This window comes from Corvus hawaiiensis, chromosome 2 (genome assembly GCF_020740725.1).
Source record: "Corvus hawaiiensis isolate bCorHaw1 chromosome 2, bCorHaw1.pri.cur, whole genome shotgun sequence".
NCBI lineage: Eukaryota > Metazoa > Chordata > Aves > Passeriformes > Corvidae > Corvus > Corvus hawaiiensis.
The window spans coordinates 89548928-89567586 of NC_063214.1; the positions used below are offsets into that span (position 1 = coordinate 89548928).

Genomic DNA, 18659 nt, shown 5'->3' on the forward strand with positions numbered 1-18659 from the left:
TTTACAGGTGGACTGTAAATTTTAGGTACTTCCCCTTGGGGTTTATATGAAAGATGGACTCTTAGATTGGCTGGCTTCTTACTGTCAGGTATTGGCAAGTTTTTTAAATACTGAAATCATGCTTTTAGGGCTTGCTTTTCTATGACAAATTCCTGCTGTGAAGGGAGGTTCCCTCCGCTTAACCTGAAGGCTTTAACCTACTAAAGTAAAATTCTCCATGTGCTGTAGCAAAAATAGATAGTTCTGACACATTTGTTGTAGGAGACCTACCTAATTGGAAACATGAAAAACAAAAAAGGAAATCTCATCTTTTACGGGCAATTGTATAAATCCTTAGTGTATCAGACATTCATCTGCACATATGTTCTTAAGGTTTTACCAGTTCTGTCTGCTGTCTTTGCCCCAGACCTTATTTTTGTATGTGGAGAGCTATGGAAATGCACAGGTTGTACTAGAGGGGTACAACTTCAGGCTGTCCCCTGGTGGGACACATTTGGAGTTTGGCCTTTTAGCCAGCTCTGATGTAACAGCAGGACTGTGTTATGTACTAGGATTCTAATAGTTATCCGAATGTCTATTTTAGTTTGCATCTAGAATACAATTTTCTGAAATTTCTAAAGCCTCAGTTGGAAACTGGTGTTTATATAGAGATATACAACATAAATAAAAATGTGCATTTTCTATCCTGAGTGATTCTAAAGATGATTTTAAAGTCCTTTTATGAGAATAAAATCTTCCAAGAGCTTGGTAGAGTTTTGTGACTTGAATTCCTACTAGCTTAATGCCATGCATTATAGTATCTGGTGTTGACTTGCATGGGTAATTTTGGGCAGGATCTGCATTGAAGGGAATGTTCTTCCTGGAAATTTTTCTGTTACAGCTGTGTGTGAAGTTGAAAGTTTAACAGTATGCTGTTTTCCTTGTGTGTATTAGAGAGAATGAAACTGCAAAACTAAAGGAAACGCAGCAGTCCCTTCTGTAACGAAAGTGGCCAAGATTCCCAAAATTAAATTTCAGGGTATTAGGAGAACAACCCACTTGCAGAAATGGAGGATGCTGTTAGCCAGCTCATCTCTAATCTGCAGCTTCAGCAAAGAGTTCCTAAATCCCCACATCGCATCAGTCTGTACAGCTGTGTTCACTTCCGTAGAAATAAACATGACTGTGGCAAAGCACCTGGTCCTATTTATACAAGTCTTGAAGAATTTCCATGAGGTTGCATCCCAGACTTAGATTTTCTTTGATCTTGTGTGCAGCAAAGGGTTTTGAAAAAGGAAGATCCTTATTAATTAGTTGCAGAGAGCAGTAACTGCAGAAGGTGGTTTTTTTTGGGTTTTTTTTTTGTTTGTTTTTTTTTTTTTTTTGTAGTTGAGTACTCAGAGACTTGAAACACCTATTATGAACAGAAAATTGAAGTAATTTCTTTCAAGATGTTTTGTGCATAAAATGGAAGATACAGGAATAGTAGCTGTGCTTTAAATTCAGGGATCTGGACGTGGCATTGACTACTTTTATGCTTGTGTAAATAGAAAAGTACAAAAGAGAAAGTGGCTTTATAAATGATAAATGGAAGATGTCTGGTTGAAAAAAAGTATTCACAAATTTGTCTTGCTAACAGATTTTGGTTGAAGTTCCTGCCTTAGAAAAGAGAAACTTTGTATTTAAAGTCCTTTCAGAGACAGTGAGATACAAAGTTATTATTTCAGTTTTTAATGTGCTTTAAAATGCGGTTTAAATTACATTGTTATTGAGATACAGGCAGATGAAATTGTCATTAATCATGTCTGTTTTCTTGTTTTAGGCATTGAATTTGGCATATTCCAGCATTTACAGCAACTACAGGAATTTTGTCGGTCCCCCTCACTTTAAAGTCATCTGTAGACTTCTTGGATATCAGGGCATTGCTGTGGTGATGGAGGAGCTGCTGAAAGTTGTCAAGAGCCTGGTATGCTAATTGTCTTTATTTTTCTGCTAGTCTAGATGGATTTCTGATAGAAAATGTCTCAGGAAAAACAAAGTGAAAGTGAGATCCTGGACACAAATAATTAAAATAACTTCCCTTAAAGTTCAATACAACTGTGTTTGGCAGTACTTAGTGTCTTGTGTGAGCAGTAGATGATGTACCTTGGTGGCCTGAGTAGTATTTTGAAAACTTTGAATTCTTCATTGGAGATTAATATAATTTGTGGTGACCTGAGCTGTTAGGGCCTAGGTAGGCGCTGGAAAAATATGAATGTTTTAAATTTGTTGATTTCAACTTAAAGACCATACTGTACATTCACTTCCTTGATGTTTTTTGAGAACAGCTGTAGTGTGCTTTCTGCCTGGCACCTAACTTCAGGGCTGTCATTAATGACATCACTGATAGATGACTGCTTGACCACAGGAGAGTTTAACCTCTGTGCTTAAGCAATGCTGCTCAGGCCAGTTTTGAAGACATTATCCACACAGCCTGGGTATCCTGTATTGGAAGAGGCTTTTTTTGTAACTGGGAGGAGGTTGAGGCGCTGGCTTTTTGCTATAATATTAGAATCTATATATACAGCCATAGTGCATTGCAGTTAATTTAAGCCAAAAAATTATATTTTACTTCCTGCTGCTTATAGGAGCATGGTGCCAAAATAATCCAAGTGTACCACGGAAAGCTGTGGTATTCATAATCTTACTGCAGGCACTTGACACATTTGGCAGTTTGTTTACAGTAATTCCCACAATATTCTAAGTACATTTCTGATGTTCTAGAAAGGGTGAATTCTACTCAAAAAGGTGCTGTAGTTTAATCTTCAAGAAAAGAGGAAAACATGCATATTTTTCAGGGTTTGAGTGTCAAGCGTTGGTTTGTTGTGTTTTATGAGGGGTTTTTTTTATAACTTAGTGGTTAATTGTCTCAATTCATTAAAGGTGGCGTTGAACACTTGGTCATTTAAGAAGAAGGTTAAAAGGCCTGGGGGAGGCTATCTTGCCAATGCCTGATGCAGATGCTCAGGTGTAGGGGGACAGATAAGAGAGGTGTCTAGTGGTAGAAGACAGGCTGACTGGAGGCTGGGACTGTCTCAACTGGTATGTCCAGAAGAACCAGTTTGGGCTGTTACAGCCATACCTAATCATAAGGGTTTTTTTCATGTTGCTTTTGAACACATTCAAATGCTTTTTGAATGGTTTTGAAAGCTTTCAAACGCAACTTTTTAACAAAACCCCTAAAAGTTAGTTAGGCAGTAAAGTCTGTAAGAGAAAAACTTGTTTTCCTCTTTTCTGCCTTCTTAGCCTTAGCTATTGTGCCACTTTTCTTGTAGCAAAGGTGGCTAATGCCATGTGAATTCTTTTAATTTGAAGAAGTTGCTTTTTTAAAGATGATGACTGGCAGAATTAAATGCAAGAGTTTTAGAGCTGCTTCAGTTCATGTATAGTTTGAATGCAATTTGTTGTAAAGTTTCTTAGTTCAACAACACTGACATGTTTACATACATCTGTTTTCTCGTAGTTACAAGGGACCATTCTTCAGTATGTCAAGACCCTAATGGAAGTGATGCCTAAGATCTGTCGGTTACCAAGACATGAGTATGGTTCTCCAGGTTAGTTTGTGTTTGATGTTACCTTAGCAGCCTTAATAAGATGATAGTAACCACTATCTTCTGAATCTTGTATCTCTCTGTCTTTCCCTTCCTCCTTTTTCTCCTGATAATCAGTTTTTAGTCTGGCTTTGGTTTTTTGTTCTGTTTTTTTTTTTCCCATAACATCATTGAATCATTGAATGCTGTGCTTTCTGAAAGTACTTAATAAAGTTTTAAGACTTCTGTATATAGGGCAAAAGGATGACAATCTGTATAGAAACAGACTTAAGACATAACTGATCTTGAGCTGGGATGTCCACAATAGTTTCTATTTCTAGTCTTTCTCATAAGCATGTTGAGCTTTTCCCTTAGCAAACTAGCCTCTCACATTTTTTCTGTTCAAATGTCTAATTTAGATAACCCAAGTTCTCTGGAACAGCCTCTATTCCCTTTTCCTTTGCCCTCACCAAATGCAAGATAAAAGGAGTGATACTGCTGGGAGGCAAACTGGTCCTGCCAGAATAGTTATGTCTGAGGCTTGTGTGGGGTGCATCTTAGCCTCTCAACAGGAGGTGTGACAGTTGCAGAAGAAGAAATGGCATTGAAAGCTGCTTGCCACTATAGAGAAATAATTGGCTAATTAGTACTTATCACATTGTTCACTGAAATTCTGAATCTGCTTCCCCCTTCAAAATATTCCTCCTCCACAACTTCTAATTAACACAAATTAGTCCTTCCATGTGCCACCCACCTCCTGAGTTTATTTTTCCAGAGTCACTTAGTTTTATTAAATGCCACTCCAACTGGAATGAGGTTGGGTTTTTTCTGCTTCCCACAGCTTGCTTGACGTTCATTTCCAAGGTTAAATGAAATCGAGGTCTTACTAAGTGTTTCCTTCCTGTTTGTCTCCCTGGAGCATAGAAATGGATGAATCATGGTAGTTAGGAGTATAAAAATAATCTATCTGAGGCTTTTAGCCATTCATTAAGTTCTGACCACAAAAGCAGTAGGTATTCTCAAATATAGACAATGCATCACCAGGATCTGTGATGCTACACGTGACATTAAGAAGCTTGCCAGAAATCCTCACCTATAATGGCTCAATATTTGGCAGGAGATGCCCAGGGATTTTAGGAGAAACCTTTCTCTTAAGGTTAATCCCTCCTGTAGGAAAGGCAGAACTTTACTGGTACAATGGTAACAAACTATTTTGACCTCATATTTACTCTTCCAAAAGAAATGCCATATGGTTAGATGCCTATGGTACCAAGAGATCAAAGTAACTCTTGGTTTTACAATTGAATATCATACCTAGTTGTAGAATTGGACTGCATCTCAAAACCCCATGTGATTCTCTGCTCCTTTACTGCCCCAGTTCCTGTCAGGTTTTGTCTTAACACATGCAGTTTTCCTGTTACGAGCTTTTTCTAGCAGTGGATGCGTAATAACCCCCTGGAGAGTCTCTTGCAAGAAATGGCAGAGACAGCCTTTATCGCAGTCATACCGTCTCTCCCTTTCCTTTCCAAGTTGCCAGACAGAAGAGGCTTGTGGAAGATCAGGACACCTCCATCCCTCTCTCACATCACAGAAAACCTGCCCTGTGTTCTCTGACACCTCCCCATTATGGAGCTGTCTGCCCTTGGAGCAGCACTGGCTGATAAAGGAAAATGTTCTCTGTGATGAGGATGTGCTGTAGATTTTAGCCTTCATCTGGAGAGGAACTGCCAGACTGTAGAAGGGCAGTCTCAAAGCATTCTTCCTTTGAGTCACTGTCCTCTCCTTTCTGTGCTGAATTTTCTTTAGCAGTCTTTGTCACACCTTGTTTATGTGTTTTGTCACAGAAAATGCAAGCCAATACACACCAACTGTCGTCTGTTCCTTCCTCTGCCTCCAAAAGCTTCCTCAGAAGTTATTAGTTGTAGTAGTAAGCCTGAGTGCTGTGGGCTATGTCTGTGTGCGGCTTATGTTCTTTCATAACAAATCATTTAATAACTTCTTTATAACTGGCACAGCCCACATATACAGACCAAAACTGTGATTCCAGTCTTTAGATGAAATATGTAGATTCTCATCTATCTTGAGGTAATATGCATTTATTAATTCAGAATTAATTTCCTGTGTCCATTCTCTACGTGCAAAGTGATTTAAGCATGCTCAGTAAGTAAGCCTCTAGCTCTTTCATACACTTCAGACTTTTCATTTGGAGAGTTTTGTTTGGACTCTGCTGATTGCAATTCATAATCAGCCCCTCCATAATCAGCCTTCTAGACTTGTGGATTTCTAAATGGTGATTTATTGCTGCTAAAAGGAGCAGGGTACAGACAGTGGCATCAGAGTTGTTCAGGACTCCTTTCTGCCAATGGGTTTGTTTCCATAGGAACAGTCTAAAGCAGTGGGGAACTTGTTCATCTTGTAGTCATAAAAATATTTGTCTAAAAATACATTGAGCATAAGGATTTTTAAAGAGACCTTTTAAAGTTGCTGAAGATCTTAAAGGAATATTTGCCTTTTAAGAGTTTAAGCTTGAAACTTCATCTTGGAGGTAATATTTTCTTCTGCTATTTTTTAAGTATTTGAACATGTCATTCCTGCTTTGATGCATGAGTATCCTGCCACTCTGAAGTGTCATTGAATACCATGAGGAAAGTAGTTTGTCAGCTCTGCTGTGAGATGAGGCTTTTGTCACTGGTATACCACTCCTCCAGAAGAAATTTTTTTAAAAATCAATGAGCTTAGCAAGATATAAAGTAGCCAGAGAAAGTAGCCAAAATGTGTATTTTTTTCTAAGTATAGCATTTCCATGTTTTCTTCTTTAAAGAAAAAAATCAACAAAACCAAACCAAAGAAACAGAACACTCAAAGCTGGTGCAGGACAAAGCACTCATTATCCCAGGCCATGACCTCTTGAAATCCCACATGTTGGCATGACAGTTTGGGGAAGCCCCGCAAAGCCCCATGCCACCGGCTGCTGTGTTCCCATCTCTCCCTGGGCTGATTGTGCTGCTGGCAACACCTTGTGAGCTGTTTCTGCACAGCAACCTGGCAAAAAAAGAGTCTTCCACCCCTTCTTTTTCTGTAATATTTCAGGTCAGAGTCTAAGAGCAAGCCTGGGCTGGGAAGCATGGGGAAGGGCAGCAGTGGCTGGAGGCAGCGAGGGAGGCATCACTTGGGGTGTAGCAGAAGGGTTTGTAATTCTACCTGTTATCCCAGGGTTTTGTTCAAACTCAGATAAGGAGGAGAATAATTTAAGTGAGGGCACAATGGCTTAAGTCCACATTGGATGAAGGAAGTGTATTCATAGGTCTTCCTGAAACCTGTCCACTGGAGAAAGATTTGCAGGGGCATCTGAATTCATTAGATATGCAGAACAGTGGAATATTTCTTTCTAGAAAAATAAACACAGTGCACAGCCTCCATGGTTGTAATTCCTGGATTCCTGTATATGCTTAAACCTGATTAATATTTCCATTGAGGGCAATGAATGGCAGCACTGTTGATATGCAGAGTTAATGATGTCTTTTGTAAGTTAAAGAAGTATTTGGATACAGCATTTGAAGGTCTCTATGAAAGTGAACATATAAACTAAAAGTCATTATAGCATCCAGTTTCTTGGGAGCAGCTTTGCTATTGCAGGTTAGTAGATTTTATTTGATAATAGTCAAGTCAGTTCTTTGCAGAAAATAACCCAAAACACAATTAGACCAAGAATTATAATCAAGGTCTAGTTTGTTTGTAGTCAGAAATTCAGTTCTAGAATTAACAGCTCATTTTTGTCCTAATCTTTTAGGTACCAGAATTGTTACAAGCTCTGGAACATGTTTGATTTCAGTCTGTAGGTGTGAATTGAGAAATGAAAGGTGACCAAAGTGAAGGACTTCAACCAGCTTTGAGTTGCATGTGTTGATTTGCTCTGACTTCCTAAATTAATCAGTGTACAGACTGCACAGCTGAAACTTGGCATCTGCTGTTTGAGTGCTGTTGAGATAGGATTTTGGAAGCAGAGAGGAAACCTAATCCTTTACTAATCTTCTGTGCTTTACTGGATCTATTCTATATCAATAGTCTTCGCTTCTGTTGTGATCTGTGTAAATCAGAAACTGGGATTATAGAATCAATTTTTATGACATCTAATGTTGCCCCATCTGTGGGAATAGAGGGATTTAATTAAAACTGATTTCTTGGAGAGGAAGAGCAAAAAAAACTTGGTTCATTTACCTTGCAAAATTCTGTGTATATATAATTCAGTAACTTATAAATTCCACCCACAAATAGAATTAGAGGAAGAAGGAAGGTTGCGGACAATTAAGTGAAATTAACTTTCCCAAGACACTTGTTCTTTTTCAAGGGCTTTAGTAGACATACATAGTCTTTCATAAGAATACACTTCTGTGTACTGTGCACAGAAGTGTAATTTGGAATGGCATTGCTCAAATGTTAAATGAAAACATGATGATGTATTTCTGCCACAGGACTCCACTGGGGAGCAGATTGGTCTTTCATCAGAAATAGCCTGTGTAGTTCTGTAAACTTTCTGCTGTTCTGCTGGTAGATCAAGCTTTTGATCTAAAGGGAAGAAGTACACTGATAATGGCAGCATTTGGAACACCTGCATACTAAATACTGGCTGTCAGATTTTCAAAATAATATCACAATTTGATCATGAATGCGTGTGGGTGTGCATATTTATATATCTGTATATGGAGACTGGGGCTTTGAATGAAGAAATAAGTAACTTTGTTAAGGACTTTGAGAGGAGCTCTGTCATCTGGAGTGACTGTAAAAAACAGTAAGTAATTTTTATGGTATGAACCTCAAGCCTCTTTGACTTCCACTATCCTGCTGCTTTTGGGTGGACTTAATGTCTCATTTTGGTTTCAGTTACATTTTCAATATGAGTTTCTTGTTTCTGGTCACAGTTCTCTGTGCTGCTACTCCTGGTTTCTCTCTGTACCATCCTGCTCCTTTATATTTGCTTTAGGGAACATGGGTTATTCTCAGGATTTCACTGCCCATGAAAAAATAGGTCTCATCTTTCCAGATGTCAGCCTTTTTTCTGAAACTCCCCACAAAATCCACAGGCTGGGTAGGGGATTGAGTGGAGTCTGAAAACCCTACTCTTTTCCATCCCTGTCATGACCGATGGTTGTTTCCCTGTTGCAGCAGCAGAATCTTCCTTGCTGTTCTGCTCAGCTTCTGTTTCTCACCAAGCTGCTCCCCACCCACCATACAAGCTAAAGGGAAGAGCGTGCCCATGGCTGTGTGTGTCACCAATATCCTGTTTGCTCAGATAGTGCTTTCTCTCCATGATGACCCTGTGGAGAAGTCTACAGTTCCTCATTGTGTTTCAGGGAGTCTTCCAGCCCTTCTGTTGGTTCACCATCAGTCTCTTTGTATGTGGCAGATACTAAGACCAGAAACATTGGTAGATGTTCTAGTTTGATTTCCTCTATGGCACAGGCTTAAGTCCAGGATAACACAATAGACTTTTGTTTGCAGAAAGTCTTGGAATGAGGAAAGTATTTGACTTCTAGCAGTTAATCCCTAGAAGACCTTTCTTTCTAGTCATGGAAATCCTTTCATCAACAAACACAAAAGAAATACTAGGGTGTGTAACTAAAACTGTGTGTTTGTGATAAAGCTGATTTCAGTTCCCTAACTTCGTGTTTTCTTCCTAGTGTCAAAAACTTTTTGGGGAAAAATTTTCAACCTTTTCAGTCTCATCTTTAAAATGGGAGTCCCAGTATTCAGAACTGCAGCATCCCATTGCAATGGTGGGCAGGTGTGTTTAAATGACAAGCACAAGTGTTCACTGCTCCTCACACACCTGGGGATTGTGACTGGCCTGTATCCTGCAGTGTTCAATGAACACTGACAGCCTTCCCCACAGCTTTTCTATTCCACAGTCCCTGTATTGTGGGGAGGAGGGAATTGCTGGTGTGCTGGCATTGTTTGCTTTTTAGCTAGTTGTAAATGTGTTACCTTGGAATAAATTAAGCTCAGCAAGCACTCGCTACGTCTAACCCTTCTCCATCAGTTTTTCAGTTCTGTTTTTCTCTCAAGTCACTGAAGTACTAAAGTTAGGTCTGAAATTCACCTCCATGTGTGAATGAATGAATGTGTGTGGGAACAACTACTGTTAATTTTCTATTGACAAACAGTTCTTTGAGATGTAGCAGAGGCAGCCCTGCATCTCCTCATCGTGCACTTTACTGACGTCTTGTGTTACTAATTTTAATGATGTGAGGCTTTCTGTAAAAGTGTGTGGGTTACCTACGTAATTCTTTCCTTCACTGTATGTTTTCAAGTTCCTTTGCTGAATTTGAGGGATTTCCTTGGAAGAGATATGCTGCAGGCTGTATTTCATGTTTATGTTCTCTCCAGCTGTTGCCTCACTGGGTAGATAGCCAAGTATGATCTCCTGCATGGGAAGTGTTCATTAGTTGTGTCAAAGGAACTTATGGTTCTGAAGGGCATCTGTGTTCTCTTTCCTTGAAAGCAATTCTCTCAATTGATTTAGGTGCAGTTGGGTGGAGATTTATCTGCCTTAATGCAGTGTAATGGAAATGAACTGCCATGTACAGCATACAATTTGAAAGCTTTTTATGATGCATTTTTTTCTCAGTCAAGTGTTTTGGTGGCTTTTTAGAAGGGCCCGGCTTATGCAGAAAGATGGAGAAATGCTGCTAAAAATTAATTAGTAAAAAGCTGAAGAGCTGTCTGACTTACTGTAGTTCTCTGCTCTTCCTCTCCCATCCTGCACATGGCTTTAACCTCTGAAAGGTAACCAGACTGGGTCTCTGCAGAAGCTGCTGAGCCTGTGGTTTCCTGGGCTTCTCTCTAACCAAGGGACTGCCCAGCCTTTCTGAGGCTGGAGGGCAAGGAGCTGGAAGTCCACCAGCATGTTACACATCACTGTTGTTTAGGAGAAGTTTGATGGAAAAGACGTATATTTATGTAAACTATGTGGGTTTGAAAATCATAATTTTAGCTGGTTTTTAACAGCTTTAGGCAAAACTTTGACAGAAACTGTGCTTGTCAGCAGGATCTGGTGTACCCTTGCCAACAGAGCTTGACCTGTGATCTATTTGCTTTGAGATGTCGCAGATCATCACCTCTGGCCCTGTGGCACTGGTCACAGTCGTAGCCTGATACTACCCCTCTTCCCTGTATCTTACTTCTTTGTTCCTTGCTGGCTCTGTCATCCATGAAAATAGCAGCAGTGGATCGAGATGGGTTGGGTGGTGCAGCAGGTTGGGGAGCAGTGGCTGCAACAGGACTTAAAGAAGATGAATGAGAGCTCTAGTCTCTCTTCCTACCCCTGGATATTTTTTTCTTATCTCTTATACCAGCTCCCTTCTCCAGGAGTGAAAAGTTAGGCACTGCACTTTGCATGATTTATCCAGTTAAAAAGGTCAGTGCACTGGCTTAACACTTCACAACCTCTGAGTTTTAATGCATTTAATGCTGCTCCTTTCAGTTTCCTCTAGGCTGCACGTCTGGAGATAAAATCTTGTTGCTGATACATGGAGAGGGAACTCTAAACCTGCACCCTCAGTTATTTGTATTCTCAAACAGTGTATGGATGCACATTTGTGCAACCTTTGAGTAGACAAATTGGTTAGAAAATCAGAGGGCTTTTGAAGCAGAAGTTAAAATTAATCCTGATCTCTATGACTCTTATTCACATGGCCAGTATCTTTTTTCTGCTTTCCTGAGATAACAGTGTGCTCATGTGATCGTCACTAGATTTCATTCTGGCTCCTGAGACTTTTTTTTTTCGCTTCTCTTGTGATTTCAGGTATCTTGGAGTTTTTTCACCATCAGTTGAAAGACATTGTTGAATATGCAGAACTGAAGACTGTCTGCTTCCAGAATTTACGGGAAGTGGGAAATGCTGTCCTGTTTTGCCTCCTCATTGAACAGAGTCTGGTAGGTGCCTGCTGTGCTAGCTTAAAATCCATCTGTCTCTCAAAATGTACTCTCATATTTTTGTTACTAACGTCATCAATAACAAGGTTGAAATCTGTGAGTTTGCTGTTACTGATGGGCAGATGGGTAGAAACAGTTCCCTGCACTCACCTCTTTCAGTCTTGCAGGGGCTTTCATGTCTGTTAGATACAGTGATGCCTGACTTTGCTGGGTGAGAGACGTTGCCTCTTGCCTGGTACCTGAGGATCTGACACTGTGATCTTCACCATAAACTATAATCACATCTGGCACTCCTGCAGCCAGTCACAGTGTGGCCACTCTTGATGTCAGCGAGTTGTGCGTCTGGTCCTGCTGTATTCCTTTCTTGCATGTCCCTGTTAAGGTGTGAAACATCACAAAGTTATCATGGACACCCTTGGACATCCTCCTTGCTGCTTGGATGGCTGACAGTGGTGCAGAAATTCACCCATCTGTCCTAGCTTGAATGAAACTGTGAAACGTGTCAGTCTTTCAGCTACTTCTGATGTATCTAGAGTCTGCCTTACACTGTGCTAACCTGCTGACTGCTGAGGGCACAGTGCTACAATTGATCTTTATCCCTACCTTCAGTTTTCTTTTCCCACCCTTCTTCCATGTTGTTACTATTTGCTGTTCAAGCAAGATGGCCAGACCTGTAATTCCTTTTTTTTTTTAAATGCTTTTGGGTGCTTACAGAGGAAAGGTGAGCATTGGTAATGGATCAGAACAGCAACAGGTGTGCTGGCTTCCCTTCCTTTACCTGCATGGTGCTGTTGAATCTTGGGTGGGGCTCTCTTCCTGCTGTGCATACTGGCACCCTGCCCAGGCTGTGCAAGCTCACAGTGCTGCTGAGGTTGGGCAGCACGCAGAGATCTTTGCTGACTGCAAACCAGCCACGTCATTTCCTCAGCAAGCTGGCTGGGGGCCTGGTGTTGGACAAAAATAAACCTTCATGGAAGACTCCTTCCCTAGGGTGTATTAAAGCTGTAAGGTTATGAAGACATGCTGTTCTTCAGAGTTCCTGCTCATGGTGTTAGAGGATCCCTCCCTGATGGGGGTGAGTAATTGGAGGGCTGGGTGACAAGCAGCAAACCTGTAGCCAATAATGGCACAGCTGAAACAGAATGAGAAGGTGGATTACTTTGGATTCAGGCTGAGTGGGTATGTGGAGAAAGGCCAGGCAGGTGAGGGCCCTTACTCCCTCCTGGGAGGATTGAGGGTGTACCAGAGTGATGCCAGCATGGAGGTACCTTCTTTGGGACACCGCCAAGGTTACCCTTTCTGGTCATACACCTGGGCTCGCTGCCTCTCCTCTTGTTCTTGTCCTCAGTCAGGCCCCCATGTCCTGTCATGTATTTCAGTATTTTTCCATTGTGGTCATCCATCATAACTAATCTAGACTTCAGCGCGGTGCAAAGCGTAATTCTGAGTATATCTGTGGCAGTGGGTGGGTCTTGTTTGTCCTGGCTGCCTAACACATGCATTTCCCTGGCTGGCATCAAGGAATTAGACCTGGAAAAGGCACATGAGCCCCAGCACCCTAGCCTTGCTAAAAGTATGGAGGAAGACCAACTTTTGTAATATTAGTATTGAGGGATTACAGATTAGTAGGGCCTCTGCTTCAAAAATGAGGAGAGGGTCTTAGCAAGGTCATGCATGTGCTGCTGGTCATCTCTGCATTTTCTCTGTGCATACGCACAGGAGCAAAGAAACAGGAGACATCTGTCTTTCTTTCCCCTGTCCCTAAAGATGTAAAATACTTCCTAAGACATGGTTCTCTGCTGCTGTCATATGTCTCAGCCTGCCTGGCAGGGAGATGCTCCCACCACGATAAACTCCCATTAGGATAATGGGTTGTGGCTCTGGTAAAAATAGCCAAGCAGTGAGTCATCTTCTTGCCCTGTTTGTCTGTGCAGGAACCGTCTGCCACTTTCCCACCAAAATTACTCATTCTGCATTAGTTTATTTAATAAATACCCCGTCCTTTATGAACCGCCAGCTGAGGGTGGGAGGGGAGTTGCTGGAGTGTTTTCGTGAATTCAAAGTAAGCTGGTGAAATGAAGTGGTCCTTGGGAGTGATCCATGAGGAGAGGCAGGGCTCGGAGCGGCTCCCTGCGGTGGTGACAGAGGCTGGCTGCCCTCTGGTGTTTCTGCAGCGGCATCGACCTCCATTTGGAATCCCGTTGTGGGGGTCTGGTGTGGTTTGGGGATTGATGCTTCTGTCCTAAATGCCTCTCGTTTTCTTTTTGTCCCAGTCTCTAGAGGAAGTGTGTGACCTGTTGCACGCAGCGCCATTCCAAAACATCCTGCCCAGGGTTCACGTCAAAGGTATGGGCAAAGTGAAAATACCTTCCTTGGGTAATGCTTTCTCCTTCCCCTGCCTGCTGCTGCAGTTCCAGTAAACACCTCCAGCCACCCTTTACTACTGTGCTGATAATTACAGGACAGAGGTATCAGATCCAGGTCTGTTTGCCTGGCTGAAAAAAACAAATGTTTCCTGGTGATGCTCTATGCATATTACAAGGGGAAGGGGAGGAATGCCATGACAGGGAAAAGCAGGATGGATGCCCAGGGCAGTATTATCCTGCTTTGTGGATATAGTTGAGAGGCTTTTTTGAAGCTGCTGTTTAGCTTACAGAATTGTCAGTTAAATGGGGTAGGTTTGATCACACAGGGTGTAGGGAGTCTGTCAGCAAGTAAGTAAATACAAGTGGTCCCTGTAGATTTTTCGTGTCCTTTTCACTAAACTGAGTATGCAGGAGTGAGTATTTGCAGGATTGCTTCCTATAGTATCTGTTCTCCTCATCTTTCATCACAGAAACTGAGCTGTCCACCCTTCCCCTTGCCCTCTCTTCTTTGTTTCTCTTCTGTCTCCTTTCTTTTCCATTTCTCACTGCTGGAGCAGCTGATTTGTTCTGCTTGGAGAAATCCCATCAGCTACAAAACTCTGAGAATATTTCCAGGCTCACAGTAGCTACTTGCACCTCTACATAAAACTAACCAGACCATTGTAGACAGTATTTTCCCATTTTCTAGAAGACATTTCCTACTTGCCATTGTTGAGGGAGTGCCAGCTGCTTTTTAGCCTTACTATACACAAGATTCCATCTTCATTTTACCTCATCTTCTAGAGACAAACATTTTATACATAAAGACAACTTAGTTATCTTAGCACAAGTGGGGGTCAAATATCTAAGCAGCAGCAGCATAACAGAGCCTTATATTCTTCCTTGAATTTAGTTAATTAGATGTATTCTACAACAAATCCTTCTTTCTGTTTGCATATGTAATGTAGCATTTTAAAATATGTGTGTTTTTTTCTAAAAGTGCCTTGAAGATTAACCAGCTACTTAGTACTTAAATTGCCTGTAAAATAACACAGTTTTCTTCCTCACTGGATAAAGATTGTGTTAAAATAAAAATTCTCTTGGTTAATTGCAATTTATGATTGCTCTCTTCGCTTTTTTTCCTGTTCTTTCAGAGGGTGAAAGACTTGATGCTAAAATGAAGAGACTGGAATCAAAATATGCTTCACTACATTTGGTTCCTCTCATTGAAAGACTTGGCACACCCCAGGTAATCTCTCTCATTTGTGTCAGAGGCAATTAAAGAAATTTCTGAGCATCAGAAAGCCTGTCCTGATAGCTCCATCAGATAGCACATCCTGCTTGTTCACACAACAGGATTTTTATTTAGACCCATGAATTTGGTAAAGCTGTTAAAGCTTAGAAGTTTAAAACATTTGAGACTGGGGCAGAAGTGACACATTTGGGGGAAAATGCTAATTGGTATGTATGTTTACCATGGGATACTATCCCAGTGTAAGGTCCAGTCTGGGGGCTCCTCCTGCAAATTCCACCAAAAGCAATGAATTTTTTTGTGCACATGAGTATATATATATATATTTAAAACATTTTGTCACTCTTTCAGCCACTTAGAAACTCTTAGAAAATGAGCTGTCATTTGAGCTGAGCTCTTCTGGAAACAATGACCAAAGAGAACATTCTTGAACTGCCTTTGCAGCTTCAGCACTATTCCCTTTTCTCCCAGTGTGAAGGTGCATTAATCCCCTGCTAACTTTAGCAGTTTACTAGTGGTTGAGATGTGAATAGTAGAAAGTAAGAGCAGAATGCCCTGAAGCAGAGTTTAGGCTGCTTTTGTCATTGTAGGTGCTGCAGTTCAGTAGGTGCTGCTGCACTAGGAGAGAGCTGTCTGTGTGATGGCACCAGCTGGGACAAGCACAAACAGCATTGCCTCCTATGGATTTTGTCTGAGCCTGTTGGTGCTCCTCTTTGGAGCTTTCTCATCTGGTAACAGCCGCAGCTGAGGGAGGTGGGCAGGAGAGTGCAGGCAGGAGCTACAGCAGAGCTCTGAACTCTTGGTTTTGCTTTCTGCCTCCATTCAGACAAAGAGTTCTTCAAACTACCCTGAAATAAATCCAGGACTAGCATTACTGCAGTTAGTGTTACTCACTTTAAACCTGTGTGCTTGAAAAGGCTTTTACAACTTTCTCTGAATGTTTTTCCAGTGACCTGATCCCCAGGTTAGCAGTCTGACCTCATTTTAAGTCAGAAGACACTTCTCTTAGAATAAACCATGTGAAACTGAAAAATGCGTTGTATTCATTCTTCTAAATAAAATCTTCTGGTGAAGTGGCTTTTACCAGGATTTTGCACTTTGTTTCTCTCTGCTTCAGCAAATAGCAATCGCGAGGGAAGGGGACTTGCTGACCAAAGAACGCCTCTGCTGCGGCCTGTCCATGTTTGAGGTCATCCTGACGAGGATACGCTCCTTCCTGGACGATCCCATCTGGCGCGGACCCCTGCCCAGCAACGGGGTGATGCATGTGGATGAGTGTGTGGAATTCCATCGCCTCTGGAGCGCAATGCAGTTTGTCTACTGCATCCCCGTGGGAACACACGAGTTCACTGTGGAGTACGTGCTGCCAGCTGCCCGCAGTCCCCTGTGGGCAACAGTGCTTGGCTTGTCCTGTCGTGGCAGTGGGGCTGGAACGGAGGCGTTTGAGTGCCTCTGCAAGAGCGTAGTGCAAAACCAGGGAAAAGTGCTGCCATCACCGGCAGGGGCTCATGATCTATGAACACAGATACTATTGTATCTGCAGTGAAAATGACCCTCTTTTTAAGTATTGCCAGTGTATAATGAATGATCCCGTGACAAACAGGCCCTAGCACGTGTCTTTCAATAGGGGTCATACCCCTACAGGCATTCAGCTTAAATAAAATAGCAGCATATTTGTGCATCTATCTTTAACAAGTATTTCTTCTCTGAATAAGAGCAAGAATGAGCACTTGGAATTTAACATGATTAACACGAGTTAACCAGGAACTGTTGTTTGTTCTTGGTTTTGTTGCTTTTGAGACTATCCTTATTTTGAAAAATTGTTGAGCCGTGACATGCTTTTTACTGAGCAATTAGAAAACAGCATAGGGCATTTGCTTCCTTTCATGCAGGCAGCCTAAAGGAGCAGAGTGGTGTTGAATTCTCGCTTTGTTTTCTTTGAAAGTGTTGTTTCCACTGAAAATGAAATGTCATGTCACAGGAGTCTAAACAGGGAGTAAATGTTTTTGGAGTAACTTGGCTACATAAAATTGAAGAAGAGGAGTTCTGTTTTTTTGTTAAGCATCCATTTGAATTGTTTGTGATATCTCCAGTGATAACCAATATACCAGAGCTTTTGCTTTCTAGATGAATGTCTAACATATTTACTATTTAATGTAGTGGCTGTTTAGCGAGTGTTTACTGTGACTGTGTTTTGAAGATGTATGTGAAACCTGCTCTGTGCTGTTTCCTGTTCCAGGCAGTGCTTTGGGGATGGCTTGCACTGGGCTGGCTGTATGATCATTGTGCTTTTGGGACAGCAGCGGCGCTTTGATGTCTTGGATTTCTGCTACCACCTGTTGAAAGTCCAAAAGCACGATGGCAAAGATGAGGTTATCAAGAATGTGGTGAGTTGAAAACATCTGTATTTGCTGTAGTAATAAAGACAACATCAACTCAGAGCTGTTTGTACTCAGATGCAGCATAGATGTGGCAATCCTTTTTTTTTAGAATGAATTGCTGAAAATGAGGGCACCAGGATTTTCAGAAACAAAAGATTAAGGCATTAGGCTGGAGTTGGAAGACTGGTCAAGCAGAATTCTGACCAGTCATATATATGAGATTTTTTAATGCCTTCCATCTCATATATGTTCATTCCGATAATGGCAAGGCTGCTGTAAATTGAGCTGCTTTGTACCCAAAGCAGCACTGTCAAAAACCAAAATGCACCTTGGATTTCCATTGGCTTAGCAGTGCAAGGGAAGCATTTGTAACATTGCTGGGAGAGGTGAGGTAGCAGCATTTGCTGCTTTTCTGGCTAAGGCTTTTCATATCCAAAGCTAATTCCTGTGTCTGTTTTTTTGATGTTTGCAGCCTTTGAAGAAAATGGTTGAGAGAATTCGCAAGTTCCAGATTCTGAATGATGAAATAATTGCTATTTTGGACAAGTATTTGAAGTCTGGCGATGGAGAGAGCACACCTGTGGAACACGTGCGCTGCTTCCAGCCACCAATTCATCAGTCCCTTGCCAGCAACTAGATTCTCACCTAACAATACTTTTTGCACCTATTTAGCCTAAAAGTGTGAGGAAAAAAAGCAAGAAACAAAACCCACACTGACAGTTTTAAAGAATACTCTCATCTGCATTTTTCAGTACGCCTGTGCCATTTGAGTGGCACACTGTTCTCTCCAGTCTCCAAGCACAGTAACAGTATACGACCCATACTTATTTTTCTAGACTAAAATTTTATACACTTTGATTAAAAGCCTGTAAGATTTTTGAAATCTCTTTGCATTCCTGTCCCGAGGTGGCCATTTTAGACTGGACTGGTATAATTTTCCCCTGAAGCTATCGAAATAATGGCTGTGGAGAATAAAAAACTGGGTTCTGTAGAAAAAAATTTTTAGAAATCAATGCAGAATTGTTTGTATTAGAGCCTTAATTGCTTAATTTGCCTTTATTAAAAAAAAGAGAGAAAAACAACAAAACAAACTCTGCTGGTGCTTTGTGAACAATTTTCTAGTCAGTTGATTCTTCTTCCTCTTTGCAGAACTATTCTCAGAGATCAGTAATTATGGAAATGAAGGCTATTTAAAGTGTTT

The 18659-nt window shown here is 41.2% G+C and overlaps 1 protein-coding gene across 3 annotated transcripts in view; it reads left to right on the top strand.

Moving 5' to 3' along the window:
* Positions 1–18549, top strand: part of CYFIP1 (cytoplasmic FMR1 interacting protein 1) — a 75361-nt gene extending 56812 nt beyond the window's left edge. For all 3 annotated transcript variants that reach the window (XM_048324743.1, XM_048324732.1, XM_048324750.1), the window contains 8 exons: positions 1802–1945; positions 3482–3572; positions 11350–11480; positions 13754–13826; positions 14980–15074; positions 16195–16433; positions 17317–17464; positions 17931–18549. In XM_048324743.1, the coding sequence (XP_048180700.1) occupies positions 1802–1945; positions 3482–3572; positions 11350–11480; positions 13754–13826; positions 14980–15074; positions 16195–16433; positions 17317–17464; positions 17931–18095 (1086 nt within the window). In that variant the 3' untranslated portion in view covers positions 18096–18549. The remainder of the gene's footprint in view (positions 1–1801; positions 1946–3481; positions 3573–11349; positions 11481–13753; positions 13827–14979; positions 15075–16194; positions 16434–17316; positions 17465–17930) is intronic.
* Positions 18550–18659: the final 110 nt, after the last annotated feature.